At 42.8% G+C, this 20,942-nt stretch overlaps 1 protein-coding gene across 4 annotated transcripts; it reads left to right on the top strand.

Moving 5' to 3' along the window:
- The first annotated feature begins 517 nt into the window (after window positions 1-517).
- Window positions 518-17,003, top strand: LOC112258609 (glycylpeptide N-tetradecanoyltransferase 1). Of its 4 annotated transcripts, none has more exons than XM_024433100.2 (12): window positions 518-675; window positions 6,443-6,551; window positions 6,810-6,954; window positions 12,598-12,716; window positions 12,895-12,986; window positions 13,190-13,306; window positions 13,495-13,665; window positions 13,782-13,890; window positions 14,048-14,218; window positions 14,493-14,660; window positions 15,348-15,485; window positions 15,793-17,003. In XM_024433100.2, exons 1-12 carry the CDS (start codon window positions 566-568, stop codon window positions 15,811-15,813), a joined length of 1,470 nt encoding a protein of 489 aa, XP_024288868.1. In that variant the 5' UTR covers window positions 518-565; the 3' UTR covers window positions 15,814-17,003. The 4 variants fall into 4 exon arrangements, with proteins under 4 accessions (XP_024288868.1, XP_024288866.1, XP_024288864.1 ...); XM_024433098.2 differs by having other exon boundaries at window positions 6,443-6,557; XM_024433096.2 differs by having other exon boundaries at window positions 527-675; window positions 6,440-6,557.
- The last annotated feature ends 3,939 nt before the right edge of the window (window positions 17,004-20,942 follow it).

Below are 20,942 nucleotides of genomic sequence, written 5' to 3'. Positions count from 1 at the left end.
TCTATGGATGGAACATATCTACACAGGTGAGTCTAATGATATATCTAAACCCTGGATCGCTGATGTCATATTGGCCATATTGGTACTCCCCAGAAGGAGCAGTCCTCACTAGGAATGAATGTAATTCTACAGTTTAACAATTAAATATTTTAAGGACCAAATTACATGTATTTAAGCATTTTGTTGTTGTAGAGGAAACAGTAAAATTAGTCATTTCTAAAAACAATACTTTAAGGAAAATTGTTTTATTAAATTGTTTTTTAAATTTATAGCTCACATCTGAGTGGTCATCTAGTGTATATATAAATCATTGGGTGAGTCACAACTACGTGACATTGTTTAATAGACAACTGAGGTTCAGTCTTGTTTAGGGACATGTTCATTACGTAGCCTTATGCATCCATTTGCCTGCTTCGAAAGTGCTGATAAAAAAAATATTTCAATTTCACAACCTGTCACATTAATAACTACAGGAACCAGAATGCCCACAACAGTCGGCCAATAGTATCGCAGGTTGTTTTGAGGCGTTGAATGCACGCGGTGGTTTTTCACTTCCTGGTTAAAGATGGCGGATGAGAATGAGACAGCACCGAAGCCGGAGAAAGAAGAGGAGGTAGAAGAAGACCATGGACATTGCAGTGATTGCGAAAATGAAGAGCATCACTTTGATGATGGGTAAGGGTGCACACTTATTTTTAGCACTATAGAAAACGTGTCATGCTATTGCGCCCGTTTTAAAGATACGATGCAAGCTAAACTCAGCTGGGCTTGAGCAAACCCAATTCAACTAATCCCTCCCACTTTCTTTTGGATGATTGGTGATAACGGTTTAACGTTACTTATTGCCTGCTTTTCGCTCTGATTTGATCTAAATTGGTTATTTTCCTGTTATGGGCAGGGTTTCATGCTGTTCCTCCTTTTGCTTTTATCGCGAGGCATGACGTTAGCTAACTACAATTGGTCACTGTACAAGAAATTGAACCATATTATGATCAATTACATACAATTATGCGGTGAAGACCAACACAAATCAGATTGTAGTACAATATTAAATTGGAACACTTGATTTCGAATAGAGAACAGCGCCCAAATGTTAAATACGTCTTAAGTCAAATGCGAAACTGATAACGTTAGCTAACTAGCTAGCCAGCTATGCCTTTTTACGACGTTTACTTGTTAGTTAGCTGACTCCCGAACTTTTGACGCTGTCTCTCAAAAATAACAAATATATTCAGGTACATAATGATGCATCTTCTTGTCTTTTCATCACAGTAACACCAGCATGATAGGTGCTAAATGCTTTAGCATAGTTGGCTCATTCCTACCATGCGGTGCCTTTTCTATCCCCAGGAAATGTCACTTATTTAGTGTAAAATGTGAATTCCAAAAAGCTTTAAATATAAGGTCAGGTATACTTTACCTTAACACAGAACTATGGCATTTGAAAGGGAATTTTATTCATTTTGAACATTATTCATGAACTTACATGACAAATATAAGCCTTATAATAATATTTTAAATCTTCATTTTTTTATTTGCCCAAGTTAAATTCTCATGTCAATAACCTTTTTTTTCATGGTTATTGTATTTATTTAAGATTTTTCTTTGTGTCCTTGATATCACTTTCCACCCTGTCTGTTGTAATTCTCCATTTAAAGAAAACAACCCCTTTCTAAAATGACATCACATTCAGGAAGTTGCATCATTTCTTTGGTGGGAAAACTGTGGTGCAAAGGTACAACAATATAAACACAAATTTGTATCTATTTTTCCATGTTTCATGTTGTTAGTCTGTATTTCCCACTCATACATTTCCACCCTGTTACATTTAAAAAATATATATTTTATTTAACCAGGTAGGCCAGTTGAGAACAAGTTCTAATTTCAACTGCGACCTGGCCAAGATAAAGTAAAGCAGTGCGACAAAAACAACAACAGTTACACATGGGATAAACAAACGTACAGTCAATAACACAATAGAAAAATCTATGTTCAGTGTGTGCAAATGTAGTAAGATTAGGGTGGTAAGGCAATAAATGGGCCATAGTGGTGAAATTATTACAGTTTAGAGTGATAGATGTGCAGATGAGGATGTGCAAGTAGAGATACTGGGGTGCAAAAAAAGTAAATAACAATATGGGATGAGGTAGTTGGGTGGGCTATTTACAGATGGGCTGTGTACAGGTGCAGTGATCGGTAAGCTGCTCTGACAGCTTATGCTTAAAGTTAGTGAGAGATATGTCTCCAGCTAAAGTGATTTTTGCAATTCGTTCCAGTCATTGGCAGCAGAGAACTGTAAGGAAAGGCAGCCAAAGGAGGTGTTGGCTTTGGGGATGACAAGTGAAATATACCTGCTGGAGCCCGTGCTACGGGTAGGTGTTGCTATGGTGACCGAGATAAGGCGGGGCTTTACCTAGCAAAGACTTATAGATGACCTGGAGCCAGTGGGTTTGGCGACGAATATGTAGTGAGGGCCAGCCAACGAGAGCATACAGGTCGCAGCGGTGGGTAGTATATGGGGCTTTGGTGACAAAACGGATGGCACTGTGATAGACTACATCCAATTTGCTGAGTAGAGTGTTGGAGGATATTTTGTAAATGACATCGCCGAAGTCAAGGATCGGTTGGATAGTCAGTTTTACGAGGGTATGTTTGTCAGCATGAGTGAAGGATCCTTTGTTGTGGAATAGGAAGCCGATTCCAGATTTAATTTTGGATTGGAGATGCTTAATGTGAGTCTGGAAGGAGAGTTTACAGTCTAACCAGACACCTAGGTATTTATTGTTGTCCACATATTCTAAGTCAGAACCATTCAGAGTCGTGATGCTAGTCGGGCAGGTGGGTGTGGGCAGCAATCTGTTGAAGAGCATGCATTTAGTTTTACTAGCATTTGGGAGCAGTTGGAGGCCACGGCAAGAGTGTTTGGCATTGAAACTCGTTTGGAGTTTTTTTAACAGTGTCCAAAAGAGGGCCAGACGTATACAGAATGGTGTCGTCTGCGTAGAGGTGGATCAGAGAATCACCAGCAGCCAGAGCAATATCATTGATATACAGTTGAAGTCGGAAGTTTACATACACTTAGGTTGGAGTCATTAAAACTCGTTTTTCAACCACTCCACAAATGTCTTAAAAACAAACTATAGTTTTGGCAAGTCGGTTAGGACATCTACTGTGTGCATGACACAAGTAATTTTTCCAACAATTGTTTACAGACAGATTATTTCACTTATAATTCACTGTATCATAATTCCAGTGGGTCAGAAGTTTACATACACTAAGTTGACTGTGCCTTTAAACAGCTTGGAATATTCCAGAAAATGTGGTCATGGCTTTAGAAGCTTCTGATAGACTAATTGACATAATTTGAGTCAATTGGAGGTGTACCTGTGAATGTATTTCAAGGCCTACCGTCAAACTCGGTTCCTCTTTCCTTGACATCATGGGAAAATCAAAAGAAATCAGCCAAGACCTCAGAAAAAGAACAATGACCCCAAGCATACTTACAAAGTTGTGGCAAAATGGCTTAAGGACAACAAAGTCAAGGTATTGGAGTGGCCATCACAAAGCCCTGACCTCAATCGTATAGAAAATGTGTGGGTAGAACTGAAAAAGCCTGTGCAAGCAAGGAGGCCTACAAACCTGCCTCAGTTACACCAGCTCTGTCAGGAGGAATGGGTCAAAATTCACCCAACTTATTGTGGGAAGCTTGTGGAAGGCTACTCAAAACGTTTGACCCAAGTTAAACAATTTAAAGGCAATGCTACCAAATTCTAATTGAGTGTATGTAAACTTCTGACCCACTGGGAATGTGATGGAAAAATGAAAGCTGAACTAAATAGTTCTCTATTATTTCGACACTTCACATTCTTAAAAAAGTGATCCTAACAGACCTAAGACGGGGAATTTTCACTAGGATTAAATGTCAGGAATTGTGAAATGCAGAGTTTAAATGTATTTGGCTAAGGTGTATGTAAACTTCCAACTTCAACTGTATACAGAGAAAAGAGTCGTCGTCCCGAGAATTGAACCCTGTGGCACCCCATAGAGACTGCCAGAGGTCCGGAATACAGGCCCTCTGATTTGACACACTGAACTCTGTCTGAGAAGTAGTTGGGGAACCAGGTGAGGTAGTCATTTGAGAAACAAAGGCTATTGAGTCTGCAGATAAGAATGCGGTGATTGACAGTTGAAAGCCTTGGCCAGGTCGATGAAGACTGCTGCACAGTACTGTCTTTTATCAATGGCGGTTATGATATCGTTTAGGACCTTGAATGTGGCTGAGGTGCACCTATGACCAGCTCTGAAAATCAGATTGCATAGTGGAGAAGGTACGGTGGGTTTCGAAATGGTCGGTGATCTGTTTGTTAACTTGGCTCTCCAAGACTTAGAAAGGCAGGGCAGGATGGATATAGGTCTAACAGTTTGGGTCTAGTCTCTCCCCCTTTTGAAGAGGGGGATGACCGTGGCAGCTTTCCGATCTTTTAGTGTCTCAGATGACCGCACTGCTCGCATTGAAAAACATGTATGTGTATATTTATTTTGCAATCATTGCACCCACACTGCTCGCGTGCGCCAACCAGCATCTGCGTTGCCAGGCGCTAAAATATAAGTCGGTTCTATTTGTGACGCTGAACGCGGTGCAAGTCCTGCCTCTCCCATCTCCTCATTGGTTTATAGAAGCAATTGGGTGATTGAAAGATGAACTGACGTCGGTCGGTCGTGGTAATCCACCTTTTATTATGAAAGTTAGATGCCAATCTAAAGATGCCATATAAAGTCCAAAGAAGATAAAGCCTGGAAGGAGGAGAGAAGACTAGAAATGATTTGGTTGACAGTTTTATTTGTGGATTAATTTTTCGGAGTAGAGGTCCTTGGGCATTTCAGGTAAAATAACAACGGTTTTATCCTATGACAAATTAGCTAGCAACTGCAGGCTAGCTGGCTAAATTGCCATAGATGTGTTATGCTTTTCAACCTGTCCCTAGATTAATATAACTGGTTCAGAGTTTTTGATATTTCAACCTGCGTGTCGTGATCGCGTTTGGTGTGGGGGGGACAAAATACATTTGTGTGCGTCCGGTTTGGGTATGGCGTAAGTTATAGAGAAAATTAACCACTTTTCATACGTTTGATAGAGAAGTTAAAATCCTGTTCAAGTGTTCACCATTATACTAGCTCAATCTTGCTCACTCAGAGAGCTATGGCTAATTTGTGTTCCAAATTTCCACCCAGTTAGGTTCCACCCTGTTAGTTGGAAAATGTACCCCAACAAATAAGTGCCTGAGTTGGACAAAAATATTTTTCTGATCAAATGCACAGAAAAAAATATACTGTTTTTTTTCCCCCCAAAAGTTATGGAATGACCAAGTTAAGCTAGGTGACAGCTGTCTGACATGAGAGATACATTTGATGCCGGAAATCTCAGACTTCAGTGCTTTCAAGACAACTGGGAACTTGGGGGGTATGTATGACATTTGGAAATGAGCTCCGACTGGGGAAAAATATTTTGAACAGTCATCCATCTTGGAATTCCAAGTCGGAAACACAGGCATCTTTCTAGAGCTCCGACTTGAGCGTTATTTTGCCAGAAGAAAATGTAAGTAACTGCTCTTAAGATTCCTTCTGTAAATTGTGGGGTTGACGTAACCATATATAGCTATTTGTTTAGCTGGGAGGCAACCATGCTCAAAACTCTCTTGGTTGCATTGAAGCTATTGGTTCTGCCAACAATCAACAACAACCTATTTAAATTGGGTATGGATTACAGCCCTTGTGTGGCTTGATGTCAGTGTGTATGCGAGCAGCTGGAACCCTGCTAGGTAGCCAAATAAGTTAACATGAATATTTGATAGCTAACATTAGTTGGCTAAATGAAAGGTTGAATGGTTCTGATGGTAGTTAGGCTCGACTGCTGGAATAGAAGCCTGTTGATTAAGCCATTGACTGCTTGGTCGTCTATTGTTCCTGTCAGTGTCCCCTTAACATCCCTCATACACACGCGTTCATACACACACAGACACGCATAGCCACACTCACTCCCCCCGGGGGTCATGTGATTTTACCATCTGTCCTAGTGTTACAAATACAGGCCAGTCCCTAGCCTCACTCCCCTCTTGGACGCTAATGGGATCATCCCCTGTTCTTAAAGTATACTGCTGTCTCCCTGTCCTGCACAGGAAATGGGCATTGGGGTGGGGGCTCTTCTAGAGTCCTTGGTGGTCAGGGGATGGAGGAATAACTCCAACCACTTTAAACTAGCTTAGGGATAAACTGTAAGTTATCTGTATTTGGGACAAAAGGTCACCACATTCTTGTTTCCAACATATCTTATAATATACTGGGTATTCTAGGTTGGTAATGAAGAGGACTGAAACAGTTGTGGCATTCTCCTGGCCTATGGGAAGTCTTAGTTACGTTTGAGTTTTTTTTTGTCCTATGGTAGTGACAAGGGCCAGGGAGATGACAGCGGTGCCAAGAAGAAGAAAAACAAAAAGAAGAAGAAGAAGTCTGGGGCAAATAAAGAACCTGCAGAGGAGGATCCGCTAGGCAAGGTAGATGTATGTACATGTGTGTAGGCCACATGAGTGAGTGTTGGGGCAGATGTTTTTGCTTTGTTTGTGTTCCTTTGAGAGAGAGGAGTTCTAGAAAGACCGACATTGACTTATTGTTCTGTAACTTTTGAAAACGGCCTCTACAAAACTGACTGGAGTTTTAGTGGGTGTGTTTTTGATTGTCTGTGAAGATTGTTTTACATTTGGCAATTTGTTTCCTTTTCAACCCTACATTACTCTCTTTCTCTCTCTACACAGGTGAACTCGCTGCCTGCTGATAAGCTGCAGGAGATCCAAAAGGCCATTGAACTGTTCTCTGTTGGCCAGGGCCCTGCCAAAACCATGGAGGAGGCAAGCAGACGCAGCTACCAGTTCTGGGACACACAGCCCGTCCCAAAGCTAGGTATGACATTTTGCAGGGGTACCGAAATGTTTCCAGAACCTCACTGTAGTGACTAGTAGGGATTAACACGGGTAACCGGGATCCCGGGACTGTACGACATTTTCCCCCAAAGTCGCACTAATGCAATTCCACAAAATACACGTGCTATTTTATTTTTGCCAATCTGCTCATCATCCAAACAGGTTGTCTCATGGAAGCCTTGAACCTAAGCATATATACTTCACACAAAGTCACCATAAATTCAAAACGTGTGCATAATATACACTGCCTGACTCGAATGCAGTTTAGACTTTTCATCAGAACTAAAAATTAGATCCTGGTCCGACCCATGCTCGGTGAGCTGAAAACCCGAGCCCTGGTCCGACGTCACAGAAATTAAATGAACCTGAAAAAATGCCAGATTTCTAGAAAACAGTAGCCTATATTGATTTAAACTGGTGTTGAGAACAATGCAGAGGCGGGCGGAAGTGGAGTGAAGAGACGAGGAAACAGCCATTGGGCCTTAGAAAAAGAGCAGAGAGAGGAAAACACACCGTAGTTATACAAGTGGATTTTGCTCTTCACTCGCTTAGTTCTCTGTTCTACTCCCTACCAAAAGCCTGTGCTTTTGTTTCACTGTATCTATGTATATTTGATCTCTGGCTGGACAAGTGGAAGTGGTAGCTCATTTATTAGTTTGCTGATTTATCACTGATCAGAAACATTTCGCTTGCAGTAATGTAGCCGAAATCAAGTTTATTATTATTTATCTATTGACTCACATAGGACAATAGTATCGGCTCTATAAGGGTACTATCATCCCAATCCCACTGAAACCCAAAATCCTGTCCCGCATGATCAGCAAACGGTATGAGAGTAGAGAGTAGATATGGATATTTTTAAACAGAGATAAACAGAGTTGGTCCCTGATACGATACCTTGATATTTTAAACAATGTCCTCTCTTCATCTCCCCGTTATTCATGATTTGCTATCTGTATGATTATCAACTCGATTTAGACAAATTGGTGATAAACTCAACCAATGACAGGATATCTAGCAAGCTTAATGACTTTTGTTTGACTGCCTTTTAAAGTTTGTATGATTTGATAACTCTATGGCCTACTCTGGGTGCGCTCTGTGCGTCCCCGGGGTGCGCTCTGTGCGTCCCCGGGGTGCGCTCTGCGTCCCCGGGGTGCGCTCTGTGCGTCCCCGGGGTGTGCTCTGTGTGGAGAGCCTAAGGCCTACTGCTGAAATGCACGGAATTAATTCAGGAACATAACGCTCTGAATTTATGAAGGGCCTGTTTCGCAATTCAAAATAATGTCATTGACGATCAGTTACTCTTATCATTACTAAATATCAGTTTCACTCGCTTAGAAATCTTTACATGGTGGCGCAGCGACACAACTTCGGGAGTCAGGATGAATTTGAATTATTCCCGATGTTGAAACTTGGTAGATTTTCAGGAAAAGATTCATCCCTAGTCACAATGGATGAGCATTTGAAGGAATTTCACTATTCGAGTAATATCATGACATTTATCCGGATAGGCAAAATAATGTGTATATATATTTTTAAATATATAAATGTTTGAAGTTGGGACCTGGCTTGCTTCGCAGACTGCACGACTTGGGAGAGAGGTGCCGCTCCTCTTGCATGCAGCAATGCGGCGGATAGTCAGGGGTCGGCGTGTTTGACGCAGGAGAGAGACAGTACCCATACACACTTGCCCTAGTTACAAACCTATGGCATCTACAAGTTATCTATCTTTCCATCTGGTAGTGCCTGTCTTGACTGCATCAATTCGATGTGAAGAGGCTAGCTATGTTAGCCAGCTAACTTTTAGCTAGCTGCAGTGCATTCAGAAAGTATTCAGACCTCTTGACTTTTTTCAGATTTTGTTATGTTCTAGCCTTATTCTAAAATGTATTAAATACTTTTTTCCCTCATCATAACGATGAAGCAAAACCAGGTTTTTAGAAATTGAAATCACATTTACATAAGTATTCAGACCCTTTACATAGTACTTTGTTGAAGCACCTTTGGCAGCGATTACAGCCTCGAAGTTTCTTGGGTATGACACTACGATCTTGGCACACGTGTATTTGGGGAGTTTCTCCCATTCTTCTCTGCAGATCCTCCCAAGCTCTGTCAGGTTTAGTGGGGAGCGTCGCGGCACAGCTATTTTCAGGTCTCTCCAGAAATGTTAGATCGGGTTCAAGTCCGGGCTCTGGCTGGGCCACTCAAGGACATTCAGAGACTTGTCCCGAAGCCACTCCTGTGTTGTCCTTTGGGAAGGTGGACCTTCGCATCAGTCAGGTCCTGAGCGCTCTGGAGCAGTTTTTCATCAAGGATCTCTTTGTACTTTTCTCCGTTCATCTTTCCCTCAAACCTGACTAGTCTCCCAGTCCCTGCAGCTGAAAAACATCCCCACAGCATGATGCTGCTACCACCCGTAGGTATGGTGCCAGGTTTCCTCCAGACTTGGCATTCAGGCCAAAGAATTCAAACTTTGTTTCATCAGACCAGAGAATGTTATTTCTCATGGTCTGAGAGCAAACTCCAAATGGGCTTTGGTTTCCGTCTGGCCACTCCACCATAAAGGCCTGATTGGTGGAGTGCTGCAAAGATGGTTGTCCATCTGGAAGGTTCTCCCATCTCCACAGAGGAACTCTGTAGCTCTGTCCGTGACCAAGAACCATCGGGTTCTTGGTCACGTCACCTCCATGACCAAGGCCCTTCTCCCTTGATTGCTCAGTTTGGCCGGGCGGCCAGCTCTAGGAAGAGTCTTGGTGGTTCCAAATTTCTTGCATTTAACCACTGTGCTCTTGGGGACCTTCACTTGCTGCAGACAGTTTTTGGTACCCGTGCCCAGATCTGTGCCTCAACACAATCCTGTTTTGGAGCTCTACGGACAATTCCTTCATGGCTTGGCTTTTTTCTGACATGCACTGTCAACTGTGGGACCTTATATAGACAGGTGTGTTCCTTTCCAAATCATGTCCAATCAATTGAATTTACCACAGGTGGACTCCAATCAAGTTGTAGAAACATCTCAAGGAAGCTCAATGGAAACAGGATGCACCAGAGCTCAATTTCGAGTCGCATAGCAAAGGGTCTGAATACTAATGGATTTTTAAAAAATCTACATTTCTCAACCTGTTTTCGCTTTGTCATTATGGGGTATTATGTGTAGATTAATTAAAAAAACAAAACCAATTCATCCATTTTAGAATAAAGCTGTAACGTAACAAAATGTGGAAAAAGTCAAGGGGGCTGAATACTTTCCTAATGCGTTGTACCTAAGCTAATTGAGTCTGTTTGGCTGCACTTCCTGTCCTTGTTTACAACAACTCCATTCAGAATAAACAACAACAACCTACCTGATGATTGCTCGGTGTTGCCTTCTCATTTAGCTAACTTAATTTTGTAATTTGAATTCCATTTTGCTTTGATCTCTAATCTTCCATGTTGGTTGCTACACATGAAGCTAGTGCCACGTTGATTGCTGACAATAATAACAGAAGTGTGAAACCCGTGTTGGCTACGTTGTCATTTTATGGGTCGCACGTCATAAAAAAGACATTGAAAAGGTTGTTTTTATTGAATTCAGAATTTAAAATGTCATGGTGTATCCTTGTGTGTAGCAATGTTACATACACTGAAAAAAGTATATATATGCAACATGCAACAATTTCTAAATGTTTACTGAGTTACAGTTCATATAAGGAAATCAGTCAATTGAAATAAATGTATTAGGCCCTAATCTACGGATTTCACATGACTGGGAATACAGATTTGCCTCTGTTGGTCACAGATGCCTTTAAATAAAAAAAGTAGGGGTGTGGACCAGAACCAGTCAGTATCTGGTGTGACCACAATTTGCCTCATGTACCGTGCCACATCTCCTTCGCATAGAGATCAGGCTGTTGATTGGCCCGTGGAATGGTGTCCCGCTCCTCTTCAATGGCTTTGCGAAGTTGATGAATTTTGTCGGGAACTGGAATACACTGTCGTACATGTTGATCCAGAGCATCCCAAACATGCTTAATGGGTGACATGTCTGGTGAGTATGCAGGCCATGGAAGAATTGGGACATTTTTCAGCTTCCAGGAATTGTGTACAAATCCTTGCAACATGGGCTGTGCATTATCATGCTGCAACATGATGTGATGGTGGCTGAATGGCATGACAATGGGCCTCAGGGTCACGGTATCTCTGTGCATTCAAATTGCCATCACTAAAATGCAATTGTTCATTGTCTGTAGCTTTATGCCTGCTCATACCATAATCCCACTGCTACCATGGGGCACTGTTCACAACGTTGACATCCGCAAATCGCTCGCCGACATGACGCCATACACCTCATCTGCTTGGTTCAGTTGAAACCGGGATTAATCCGTGAAGAGCACCCTTCTCCAGCTTGCCAGTGGCCATCGAAGGTGAGCATTTCCCCACTGAAGTCGGTTACAATGCCGAACTGTAGTCCGGTGAAGACACTGGTGAGGAGGATGAACACGCAGATGAGCTTCCCTGAGACTTTGACAGTTTGCAGAAATTATTTGTTCAAACCCACAGTTTCATCAGCTGTCTGGGTGGGGGTCTCGGATGATTCTGCAGGTGAAGGCCAGATGTGGATGTCCTAGGCTGACGTGGTTACACGTGGTCTGCGGTTGTGAGGCCGATTGAATGAACTGCCAAATTCTTTAACTATAGCATCGGTTTCTACCATTGTGTTTTACTTATGATAGAGAAATTAACATGGATTATTCTGGCAACCACTCTGGTGGACATTCCTGCAGTCAGCATGCCAATTGCACGCTCCCTCGACTTGAGACATTTGTGGCATTGTGTTGTGTAACAAAACTGCACATTTTAGTGGCCTTTTATTGTCCCCAGCACAAGGTGCACCTGTGTAATGATCATGCTGATTATCAGTATTGATATGCCACACTTGTCAGGTGGATGGATTGTCTTGGCAAAAGAGAAATGCTCAATAACAGGGATGTAAACACATTTCTGCACATTTGAAAGAGCATTTGCACATTTGAGAGCGAGAAGCTTTTTGTGCATATGAAATGTTTTTGGGATCTTTTATTTCAGCTCATGAAACATGGGATCAACACTTTGCATGTTTTGTTTATATTTATGTTCAGTGTATATTAATTACATTTAGACAGGCTTTTCATTGTTAAAATTCACCTAAGATTTGTTTCTTAAATAATTACTCACTCTGTGTAGCAATGTCACAAATGAATTGTTAAAATAGGCATATGATTTTTTTTCCCTTCTCAAAAGTGGTAGTGATTTGAGGAGATTTGATATGAATTGGCCTCTTTGTTTTTGGATTAAACCTACTATGATGGCTCCCAAGTGGCGCTGCGCTCCAAGGCACTGCATCTCCGTGCTAGAGGCATCACTACAGACCCTGGTTTGATCCCGGGCTGTATCACAACTGACCGTCATCGGTAGTCACAGGGCTGCACACAATTGGCCAGCGTCGTCCGCATTAGGGTTTGGCCGGGGTAGGCCGCCATTGTAAAATAAAACTTTGTTCTTAACTGACTTGCCTAGTTAAATCAAATATATAATGCTTTGTGTATTGCGTTGAATATGCAGATTGCTAATATCCTCTTACATTGCGTTTTGTTGTTTACCTTAGGGGAGATGGTGACATCGCATGGTTCCATCGAGCCTGACAAAGACAACATCCGGGAGGAGCCCTACAGCCTTCCTCCAGGCTTCACGTGGGACGCCTTGGACCTGGGCGACGCCGCTGTGGTGAGGAGGCTCCTCTGCAACCCCTCCATCCCAGACTGAGTGTCCCAAAAACAATATAGCGATAGCAATCAAAATACTTCCCTTTTGGTTATTCCATCAGCTGACCCCACTTTACCCTACTTAATTTAACCCTAGACCTTCCAGTCGTGGCTCAGTCTCTTACTCTTCCTCCTCTTAGCTGAAGGAGCTGTACACTCTGCTCAATGAGAACTACGTGGAGGATGATGACAACATGTTCCGCTTCGACTACTCCCCAGAGTTCCTGCTCTGGTAACTCTTTATTACTTAGCTACGTCACCTTTGTTACTCAGCGTGTCTCATTTATGTAACACATCTCTTTCAATAGATCTCTCTCATGTTAGATGTGTTATCTTTTAAAGGCAGGAGTTGTTTTCTGACCAGCAAAACTTGGCCCTCGTGTTTTTTATCGTAGTTGGGAACTGACCTGTAATTGTAACGTCTCTCTCCCTCAGGGCTCTGCGTCCCCCAGGCTGGCTGCTCCAGTGGCATTGTGGGGTGAGGGTGAACTCCAACCAGAAGCTGGTGGGCTTCATCAGTGCCATCCCTGCCAACATTCGCATCTATGACCAGTCAGTGAATATGCATCATGCTCTTGTTCACACACTTTTATTACTCCCAAACTCTGTAGTATTTTAATATAGCTAACAATAGGAATGTAATATTTTCTTCTTGATTATCATTTCCTGTGTTAATTTGCTGTAAGAAGTTGGACATTAAGAGGAGGCCTTACTCACTTTAGACTGCTTTTGTCATTTAGAGATAAGAAGATGGTGGAGATCAACTTCCTGTGCGTCCACAAGAAGCTGCGCTCCAAGCGGGTAGCGCCAGTCCTGATCCGAGAGATCACCAGACGGGTCAACCTGAAGGGTATCTTCCAGGCTGTCTACACTGCTGGCGTGGTACTGCCCAAACCCGTGGGCACCTGCAGGTGGGTCACTGAGAGACACACCAACCACACTACATGCACACCAGACAGATGCCCATCCAACCAAATTCATATGCTCGTAAAAACAAAGTAAGCGAAAAGTGTTATTGTCTGTATAGGTACTGGCATCGCTCCCTGAACCCACGCAAGCTGATCGAGGTGAAGTTTTCTCACCTGAGCCGGAACATGACTATGCAACGCACCATGAAGCTGTACCGTCTGAATGAGGTGAGTCAGTGAGCAAACCGCCATCTAGAGGCTATCCTCTGCACAACACCCGACCGCCCAGCCGTCACCCGATGCCTCTATCTGAAATGTCTATTGTGTTGACGTGGAACTCTCCATTGAAAGAGGTTACCGTGACCTTCCGTCTACTTCTCTCCAGGCACCAAAGACCTCTGGCTTGCGGCCAATGACCAGGAAGGATGTTCCGGCGGTGCATCGCCTGCTCCTGGAGTACCTGAGCCAGTTCCACCTGGCCCCGGTCATGAGCCCCGAGGAGGTGGAGCACTGGCTGCTGCCCCAGGAGAACATCATCGACACCTACCTGGTCGTGGTCAGTACCACTGTTAAAATGTATACTACCATAGACACCCATAACATTACACATTGCAACACCCTTTACACACCTAGTAAATGGTATACACTTAGTAGACCGTTACACATGACCATATGTGGACACCTATCCAGGTACACTTTATAGACTCTTCTACCCCTAGACAACATTGTTCACCTTATGTCACCTTCAGAGCTCTGGAAATGCATTTCACACACACCTAAAATGGGAGTGAATGTAAAGTTGGAGGATGTGTCTTCCCTCCCTGTGGCAGACCTCTGGGGGCAAGGTGACGGACTTCCTGAGCTTCTACACGCTCCCCTCTACTATCATGAACCATCCAGTGCACCGCAGCCTCAAGGCAGCCTACTCCTTCTACAACGTGCACACCACCACCACCCTGCTGGACCTGATGTCTGACGCACTCATTCTGGCCAAATCGGTGAGTTGGCTCTCTTGGTTCAGGCGGCTGGGGGTCGGAGGTCAAATGGGAGTTGGATTTGGGTACCAGGTCAAATATAGACTGTTTACACTGAGTAAACTAAACATTAGGAACACTTTCCTAATATTGAGTTGCACCCCCACTTTTTTTGCTCTCAGAACAGCCTCAATTTGTCGGGCCATGGACTCTACAAGGTGTCGAATGTGTTCCACAGGGATGCTGGCCCATGTTGACTCCAATACTTCCCACAGTTGTGTCAAGTTGGTTGGAAGTCATTTGGGTGGTGGACCATGCTCGATACACACGGGAAACTGTTGAGCGTGAAAAATGCAGCTGTATTGCAGTTCTTGACACAAACTGGTGCGCATGTTACCTACTACCATACCCCGTTCAAAGGCACTTAAATATTTTGTCTTGCTCATTCACCCTCTGAATGGCACACATACACAATCCATATCTTAGTTGTCTCAACTTTAAATCCTCTGTCTCCTCCCCTTCATCTATACCGATTTGAAGTGGATATAACAAGGGACATCAATAAGGGATCATAGCATTCATCTGGTCAGTCTGTCGTAGAAAGAGCAAGTGTTTTGTATACTCAGTGAATAATTCATCTTTAACTCAATCCCTTTCCCCCATCTCTCTCCATATCCCCCTCGCTCATCCATATCTATTGTCAATATCCAGAAAGGGTTTGACGTTTTCAATGCACTGGACCTGATGGAGAATAAGACTTTCCTGGAGAAGCTCAAGTTTGGCATCGGAGACGGGAATCTACAGTATTATCTGTACAATTGGAAGTGTCCTAGCATGGGATCAGAGAAGGTGCGTCATGATGCTGCCCATAGTTCATATTTACTGATAGTTCAGTCAGTTCCTGGAGTGATGACTCTTTTTCACATTGATATAAATTATTCATGGTAATACGATGATACTGAAACAGTGTTTTGTGATACCTAGGCTGTAGTTGTTTTTTTCTGGTACAAAAGGAGTGTTATGAAGGAGGGAATTATCTTGCTATCGCAGTTAAGCCAGGCAGAGACGTATACAGGCCTCACAGATGTCAACATGTGGGTTCTCATTTTAACTTCTGGTGAAACTATCATAAGCTTCCTTTTTCTATGGTTCACAGGTTGGCTTAGTACTACAGTGACATCCCTCTTCACCCCCCTTCCCCTGAGCGTCGCAGTTGGGCCAGGAGACCGCACTGACCACCTGACAGATGGACCGATGGACTTCCTGGAAAGAGAACCCACTGCCCATTTTTATTTCTTGACCTTTGAACTTTGACCTGCACTACCGCTGCCAGGCAGGGAGTCGGGGGAGTTGGTCCTTCTCCACACTCCACGCTCTCTCTCCCTCCCGTCACATGGACCTTAAGCCATTTGAGTTACCATCCCAACTGAAGTCTGTCATGATTGTACCAGATATCTTCTACACACACTGCACAATTCGCTATATAACACACACGTAACTACACAACATACATGTACAGTAAGACAAACATGACAGGAAAATTATACTAACACATACTCACTCGATGATAACATTTTCTTTTTCTTCATGTGTGCGATGAGCTTTTTCGAAACAAACACATCTCATCATCCCCAAAGTAAAGTGTTTAGATTTCTCTCTAAAAATCAAAAACATTTCAAAAGGAAGAACAACTAAACAAAACAAAAATAAGGTAATTAATATCCAAAGTGGAAACAAGACAAGGGCTTCTGTCAGTTTTTTTCTTCTCTCGCTATTGAGGCTTGAACCTGCAGATTTACTATCAACCCCTCAATTTTCTTCACTGTATGCGTTCTAGAGTTGACTCTACACAGCTGACTGAGGGGTTTTGTCCTTCATATTTTTATTTTTTTATTAATATATTTTTTGGTCCCATCTGTACTAACTGCTGTGACCCATTCAGAAAAGCCCTGTTCAGAAGAAAATACAACGATGACCGTTAAATGGAATAGCTGTCAACAAGAACTTAACAATTTGGAGTAGTTTGGACCTCTTTTTTTTTTTTAACGTTGCGGCCGGGAGAGCAGATATCTGGAGTAGGGGAATGGTTGGGTGGGGGCTGCTGAGAGGGGGCACGGAAGGGACTGGATACTGTTTGTGGGTATAACACCTCTGAAATTGAGAATCAAAACTGTCAAGGATTTTGGGGACCTGGGCCAGGGAGGGAGCTGGGTAACACCCCAAGTAAACTTTTAGTTTTTATGTAGAGTGTTGGATGGGATGCAAACCGAAATGAAAAACGGGTCTTGTGGTTTTATGATGCAGGAAAACAAATGTGAAGATGCGGGGGATTTTTTTGTGCAAAATAAAATATAGAAGTTGCTGTGAGGTTTTGTAATGGTTGCTCTCAGGTGATTTCTATCCTTTCGTTTATCATGAGAATATTCACTGGGTTACTTCTGCCTTACCCATCACCCCTTTGTGGGGTACTTAAGAGGTGTGACTCCAAAATCAGTCAAAACAATTAATTTGGATTCTTGTTATACTTGTATTTGTTCTGTAAATAATTTCCCATGAGCCGTTTGAGTTTGTTATTTTAAGTGCAGACATAAATTCCTTTGAATTATATAACCTTTAACATAAAGTGGGAAGTGGGTTTAAACATCTCCCTTTACTAAACTAAAGAGATGTTTTTGAGTTTGCTCAAATGGTTGCAGGCTATAATCATCTTTCTAGTCACTGCACCAGTTTCCAAAATGGATGTATACTGAACAAAGGTATGAATGCAACACGCAACAATTTCATTGATATTACTGAGTTACAGTTCATATAAGGAAATCAGTCAATTGAAATAAATTCAGTAGGCCCTAATCTATGGATTTCACATGACTGGGAATCCAGATATGCATCTGTTGGTCACAGATGCTGGTGTTACCGTGACCTCTGTTTTAGGTTCTTACTGAGAATGGGTCCCAGACAACTATACCACTATCTTTCTGAAGATGATTGGTTTAGGCTTGAGATTAAACCTGCAACTCTCAGATAAGACTGGTTTGGCAACTTGACATTCCGATTAGATCAACATAACCTGCATGAAGAAGAAAGAGGACCTTTTGAGACGATATATTACTATGCAGGTATGTTATGTTATGGGCTTTTCCACTTGGATCTTTTTCTCTCTTTGGCTGTTTGTTTCACATGATCTGTTGAAACTGAACAAATATCAACTGTGTAAGAGTTGACCAGATATACATTTATAAAAAATAATACGGATAACAAAGTTGAAAATATAAATGCATTCCCTCATTGTTTGTTATCACGATCCACAGAACTAAAAATCATCAGGTTCCCTTTAAATTGTCTTTACAATATCTTTAGTTAAAAAAAAAAAAAATTAGATGGTTAGAACACATTACTACAACATGAGAATCATTCCTAATAAGGACATGGTGAAAAATATCAATGATGACGTAATTGTGGTGTGGTAAAAACATTTTCTCCCCCTTCCTCCCTCTCAGTTATGAAGCATCCTACCTTCCTCACCAACCAACCGTTGTCCTTGTATCAGTATCATGAAAAGGATGGATGTGGACTTAAGCATATAGCGTAACAATCTGGAGATGGATATTAACAGGCCCGAGAGAGAAGGGGGCCTTTATTCGTAGAGGGAAGTGAAACCAGCATCCTGGGTGGATTCTTTGACTCTTGGGTGCAACCAGCATCCTGTCTTTGACTCTTGGGTGGATTCATGTATAAGATGTACAGAGGCCCGAGAGAGAGCAACCAGCATCCTGTCTTTGACTCTTGGGTGGATTCATGTATAAGATGTACAGAGGCCGAGAGAGAGACCAGGGGCCTACGAGGGAAGTGCAACCAGCATCCTGAAACCAGCATCCTGTCTTTGACTCTTGGGTGGATTCATGGATCCAGAGAGACCAGGGGGCCTATGTAAGAAGTGCAACCAGAGTCTTTGCTCCATGTATAAGATGAGAGAGAGAGCATCCTGTCTTTGACCAGATGGGGCCTACAGGGGGTAGAGGGAAGTGCAACCAGCATCCTGTCTTTGACTCTTGGGTGGATTCATGTATAAGATGTACAGAGGCCTGAGAGAGAGAGACCAGAGGCCTATGAGAGGGACCAGCATCCTGTCTTTGACTCTTGGGGGCCATGTATAAGATGTACAGAGGCCCGAGAGAGAGAGGAACTGCAACCAGCATCCTGTCTTTGACTCTTGGGTGGATTCATGTATAAGATGTACAGACAGAGGAGAGAGACCAGGGGGCCTATGTAGAGGGAAGTGAAACCAGCATCCTGTCTTTGAGAACGTAGAGGGAAGTGAAACCAGCATCCTGTCTTTGACTCTTGGGTGGATTCATGTATAAGATGTACAGAGGCCCGAGAGAGAGACCAGGGGCCTACGTAGAGGACCAGGGAAGGGGGACTCTTGGGTGGATTCATGTATAAGATGTACAGAGGCCCGAGAGAGAGACCAGGGGGCCTACGTAGAGGGAAGTGCAACCAGCATCCTGTCTTTGACTCTTGGGTGGATTCATGTATAAGATGTACAGAGGCCCGAGAGAGAGACCAGGGGGCCTACGTAGAGGGAAGTGCAACCAGCATCCTGTCTTTGACTCTTGGGTGGATTCATGTATAAGATGTACAGAGGCCCGAGAGAGAGACGTAGAGAGGAACTGCAACCAGCATCCTGTCTTTGACTCTTGGGTGGCCATGTATAAGATGTACAGAGGCCCGAGAGAGAGAGAGACCAGGAGGAAGTGAAACCAGCATCCTGTCTTTGCTCTTGGGTGGAGTGAAACCAGCATCCTGTCTTTGACTCTTGGGTGGATCCATGTATAAGATGTACAGTATGTATAAGATGTACAGTATGTAGAAGATGTACAGTATGTAGAAGATGTACAGTATGTTTGTTATTTATACTTCACCTGATATTTTGTTTGCATTGTACAGATGGCAAAGAAGACTTGCTGTTGCTGCCTCCATTCTCTACGCCTTATTTCTGTTGACCAACTGTATACTTGCCTATTACTGTGAGTATTCTCCACCAATATAGCATTGCGCGAAGAAACAATGTCGCACTTTTTAGATGGAATATATTGGATGAAATTCAAAAATGGGTTGTAATGTTTTGCCGACTAGTGTGAAGGCCTTATCAATCACTGGTTTCCTCTCCATGTCTCTCAACTATGGTCTAGTCACTTTAATGAACATCATTTTATGGACAATTGAATGTTGAATTTGCCAGTTCAGAGAAGTAAAGCCTGGCAGTCTGCCAGTGGAGTGTGGTATAAAACCAGTTAGTAGCTCGGACAAAGGTAAGTCTGTTTGTTTTCTCCCTCCCTTGTGTCCTGTAAGATTAGTTCATTTATTTCTCAGTGTTCATTTGGGTACCTAAACAAACGGCTATTTTTATACATTTTAAACAAAGTCTGCAACAAAGGCGACGCATTCAGCAACAAGAGCAGGGTTGTGGGAAATTAACGTTATAATCTGCACATCATCCATAGTGTTGTTATTTTGCTCTGAGAAATAGGCCCCCTCCCCTCTTCTTACTATTTTGTGTTTTTTTAAATTATGGATCCCACTCTTCCTCTGGTCCAGCAAAAAACTAAGGCACCTATACATTTAAAAAAAAACATTACAGTACATTCACAACAGATTTCACAACACACTAAGTGTGTGTTCCCTTCAGGCCCCTACTCCACTACCACATATCTACAACACAAAATCCATGTGTACATGTGTGTGTATAGTGCATATGTTATTGTGTGTTTGTGTGTTGCTTCACAGTCCCCGCTGTTCCATAAGGTGTATTTTTATGTTTTTTAAAATCTAATTTTACTGCTTGCATGAGTTACTTGATGAGGAATAGAGTTCCATGTAGTCATGGCTCTATGTAGTACTGTGCATCTGCCATATTCTGTTCTGGACTTGGGGACTGTGGAGAGACCTCTGGTGGTATGAATGGGTGTCTGAGCTGTGTGCCAGTAGTTCAAACAGACAGCTTGGTGCATTCAAGTTAATACCGCTCACAAATACAAGTAGCGATGAAGTCGATCTCTCCTCCACTTTGTGCCAGGACAGATTGACATGCATATTATTGTTAGTCCTCTGTGTGCATCCAAGGGCCAGCTGTGCTGCCCTGTTCCGAGCTATTTGCAATTTTCCTAAGTCCCTCTTTCTTGCACCTGACCACACAGCTGAACAGTAGTCCAGGTGCGACAAAACTAGGGCCTGTATGACCTGCCTCGTTGATAGTGCTGTTAAGAAGGCAGAGCGATTCTTTATTATGGACAGACCTCTCCCCAT

Source organism: Oncorhynchus tshawytscha, linkage group LG27 (assembly GCF_018296145.1).
Source record: "Oncorhynchus tshawytscha isolate Ot180627B linkage group LG27, Otsh_v2.0, whole genome shotgun sequence".
NCBI lineage: Eukaryota > Metazoa > Chordata > Actinopteri > Salmoniformes > Salmonidae > Oncorhynchus > Oncorhynchus tshawytscha.
Note: the sequence above shows the minus strand (reverse complement) of the source record. Positions and strands in the feature narration are given on the sequence as shown.

What these genes read in the sequence shown, in the direction of transcription:
- LOC112258609 (XM_024433096.2), top strand. Translation starts at nt 566, where the DNA reads ATGGCGGATGAGAATGAGACAGCACCGAAGCCGGAGAAAGAAGAGGAG. An exon ending in AACATTCGCATCTATGACCA is followed by an intron (nt 13,307 to 13,494) that starts GTCAGTGAATAT and finishes TTTGTCATTTAG; the next exon opens with AGATAAGAAGATGGTGGAGA. An exon ending in CACTCATTCTGGCCAAATCG is followed by an intron (nt 14,661 to 15,347) that starts GTGAGTTGGCTC and finishes GTCAATATCCAG; the next exon opens with AAAGGGTTTGACGTTTTCAA.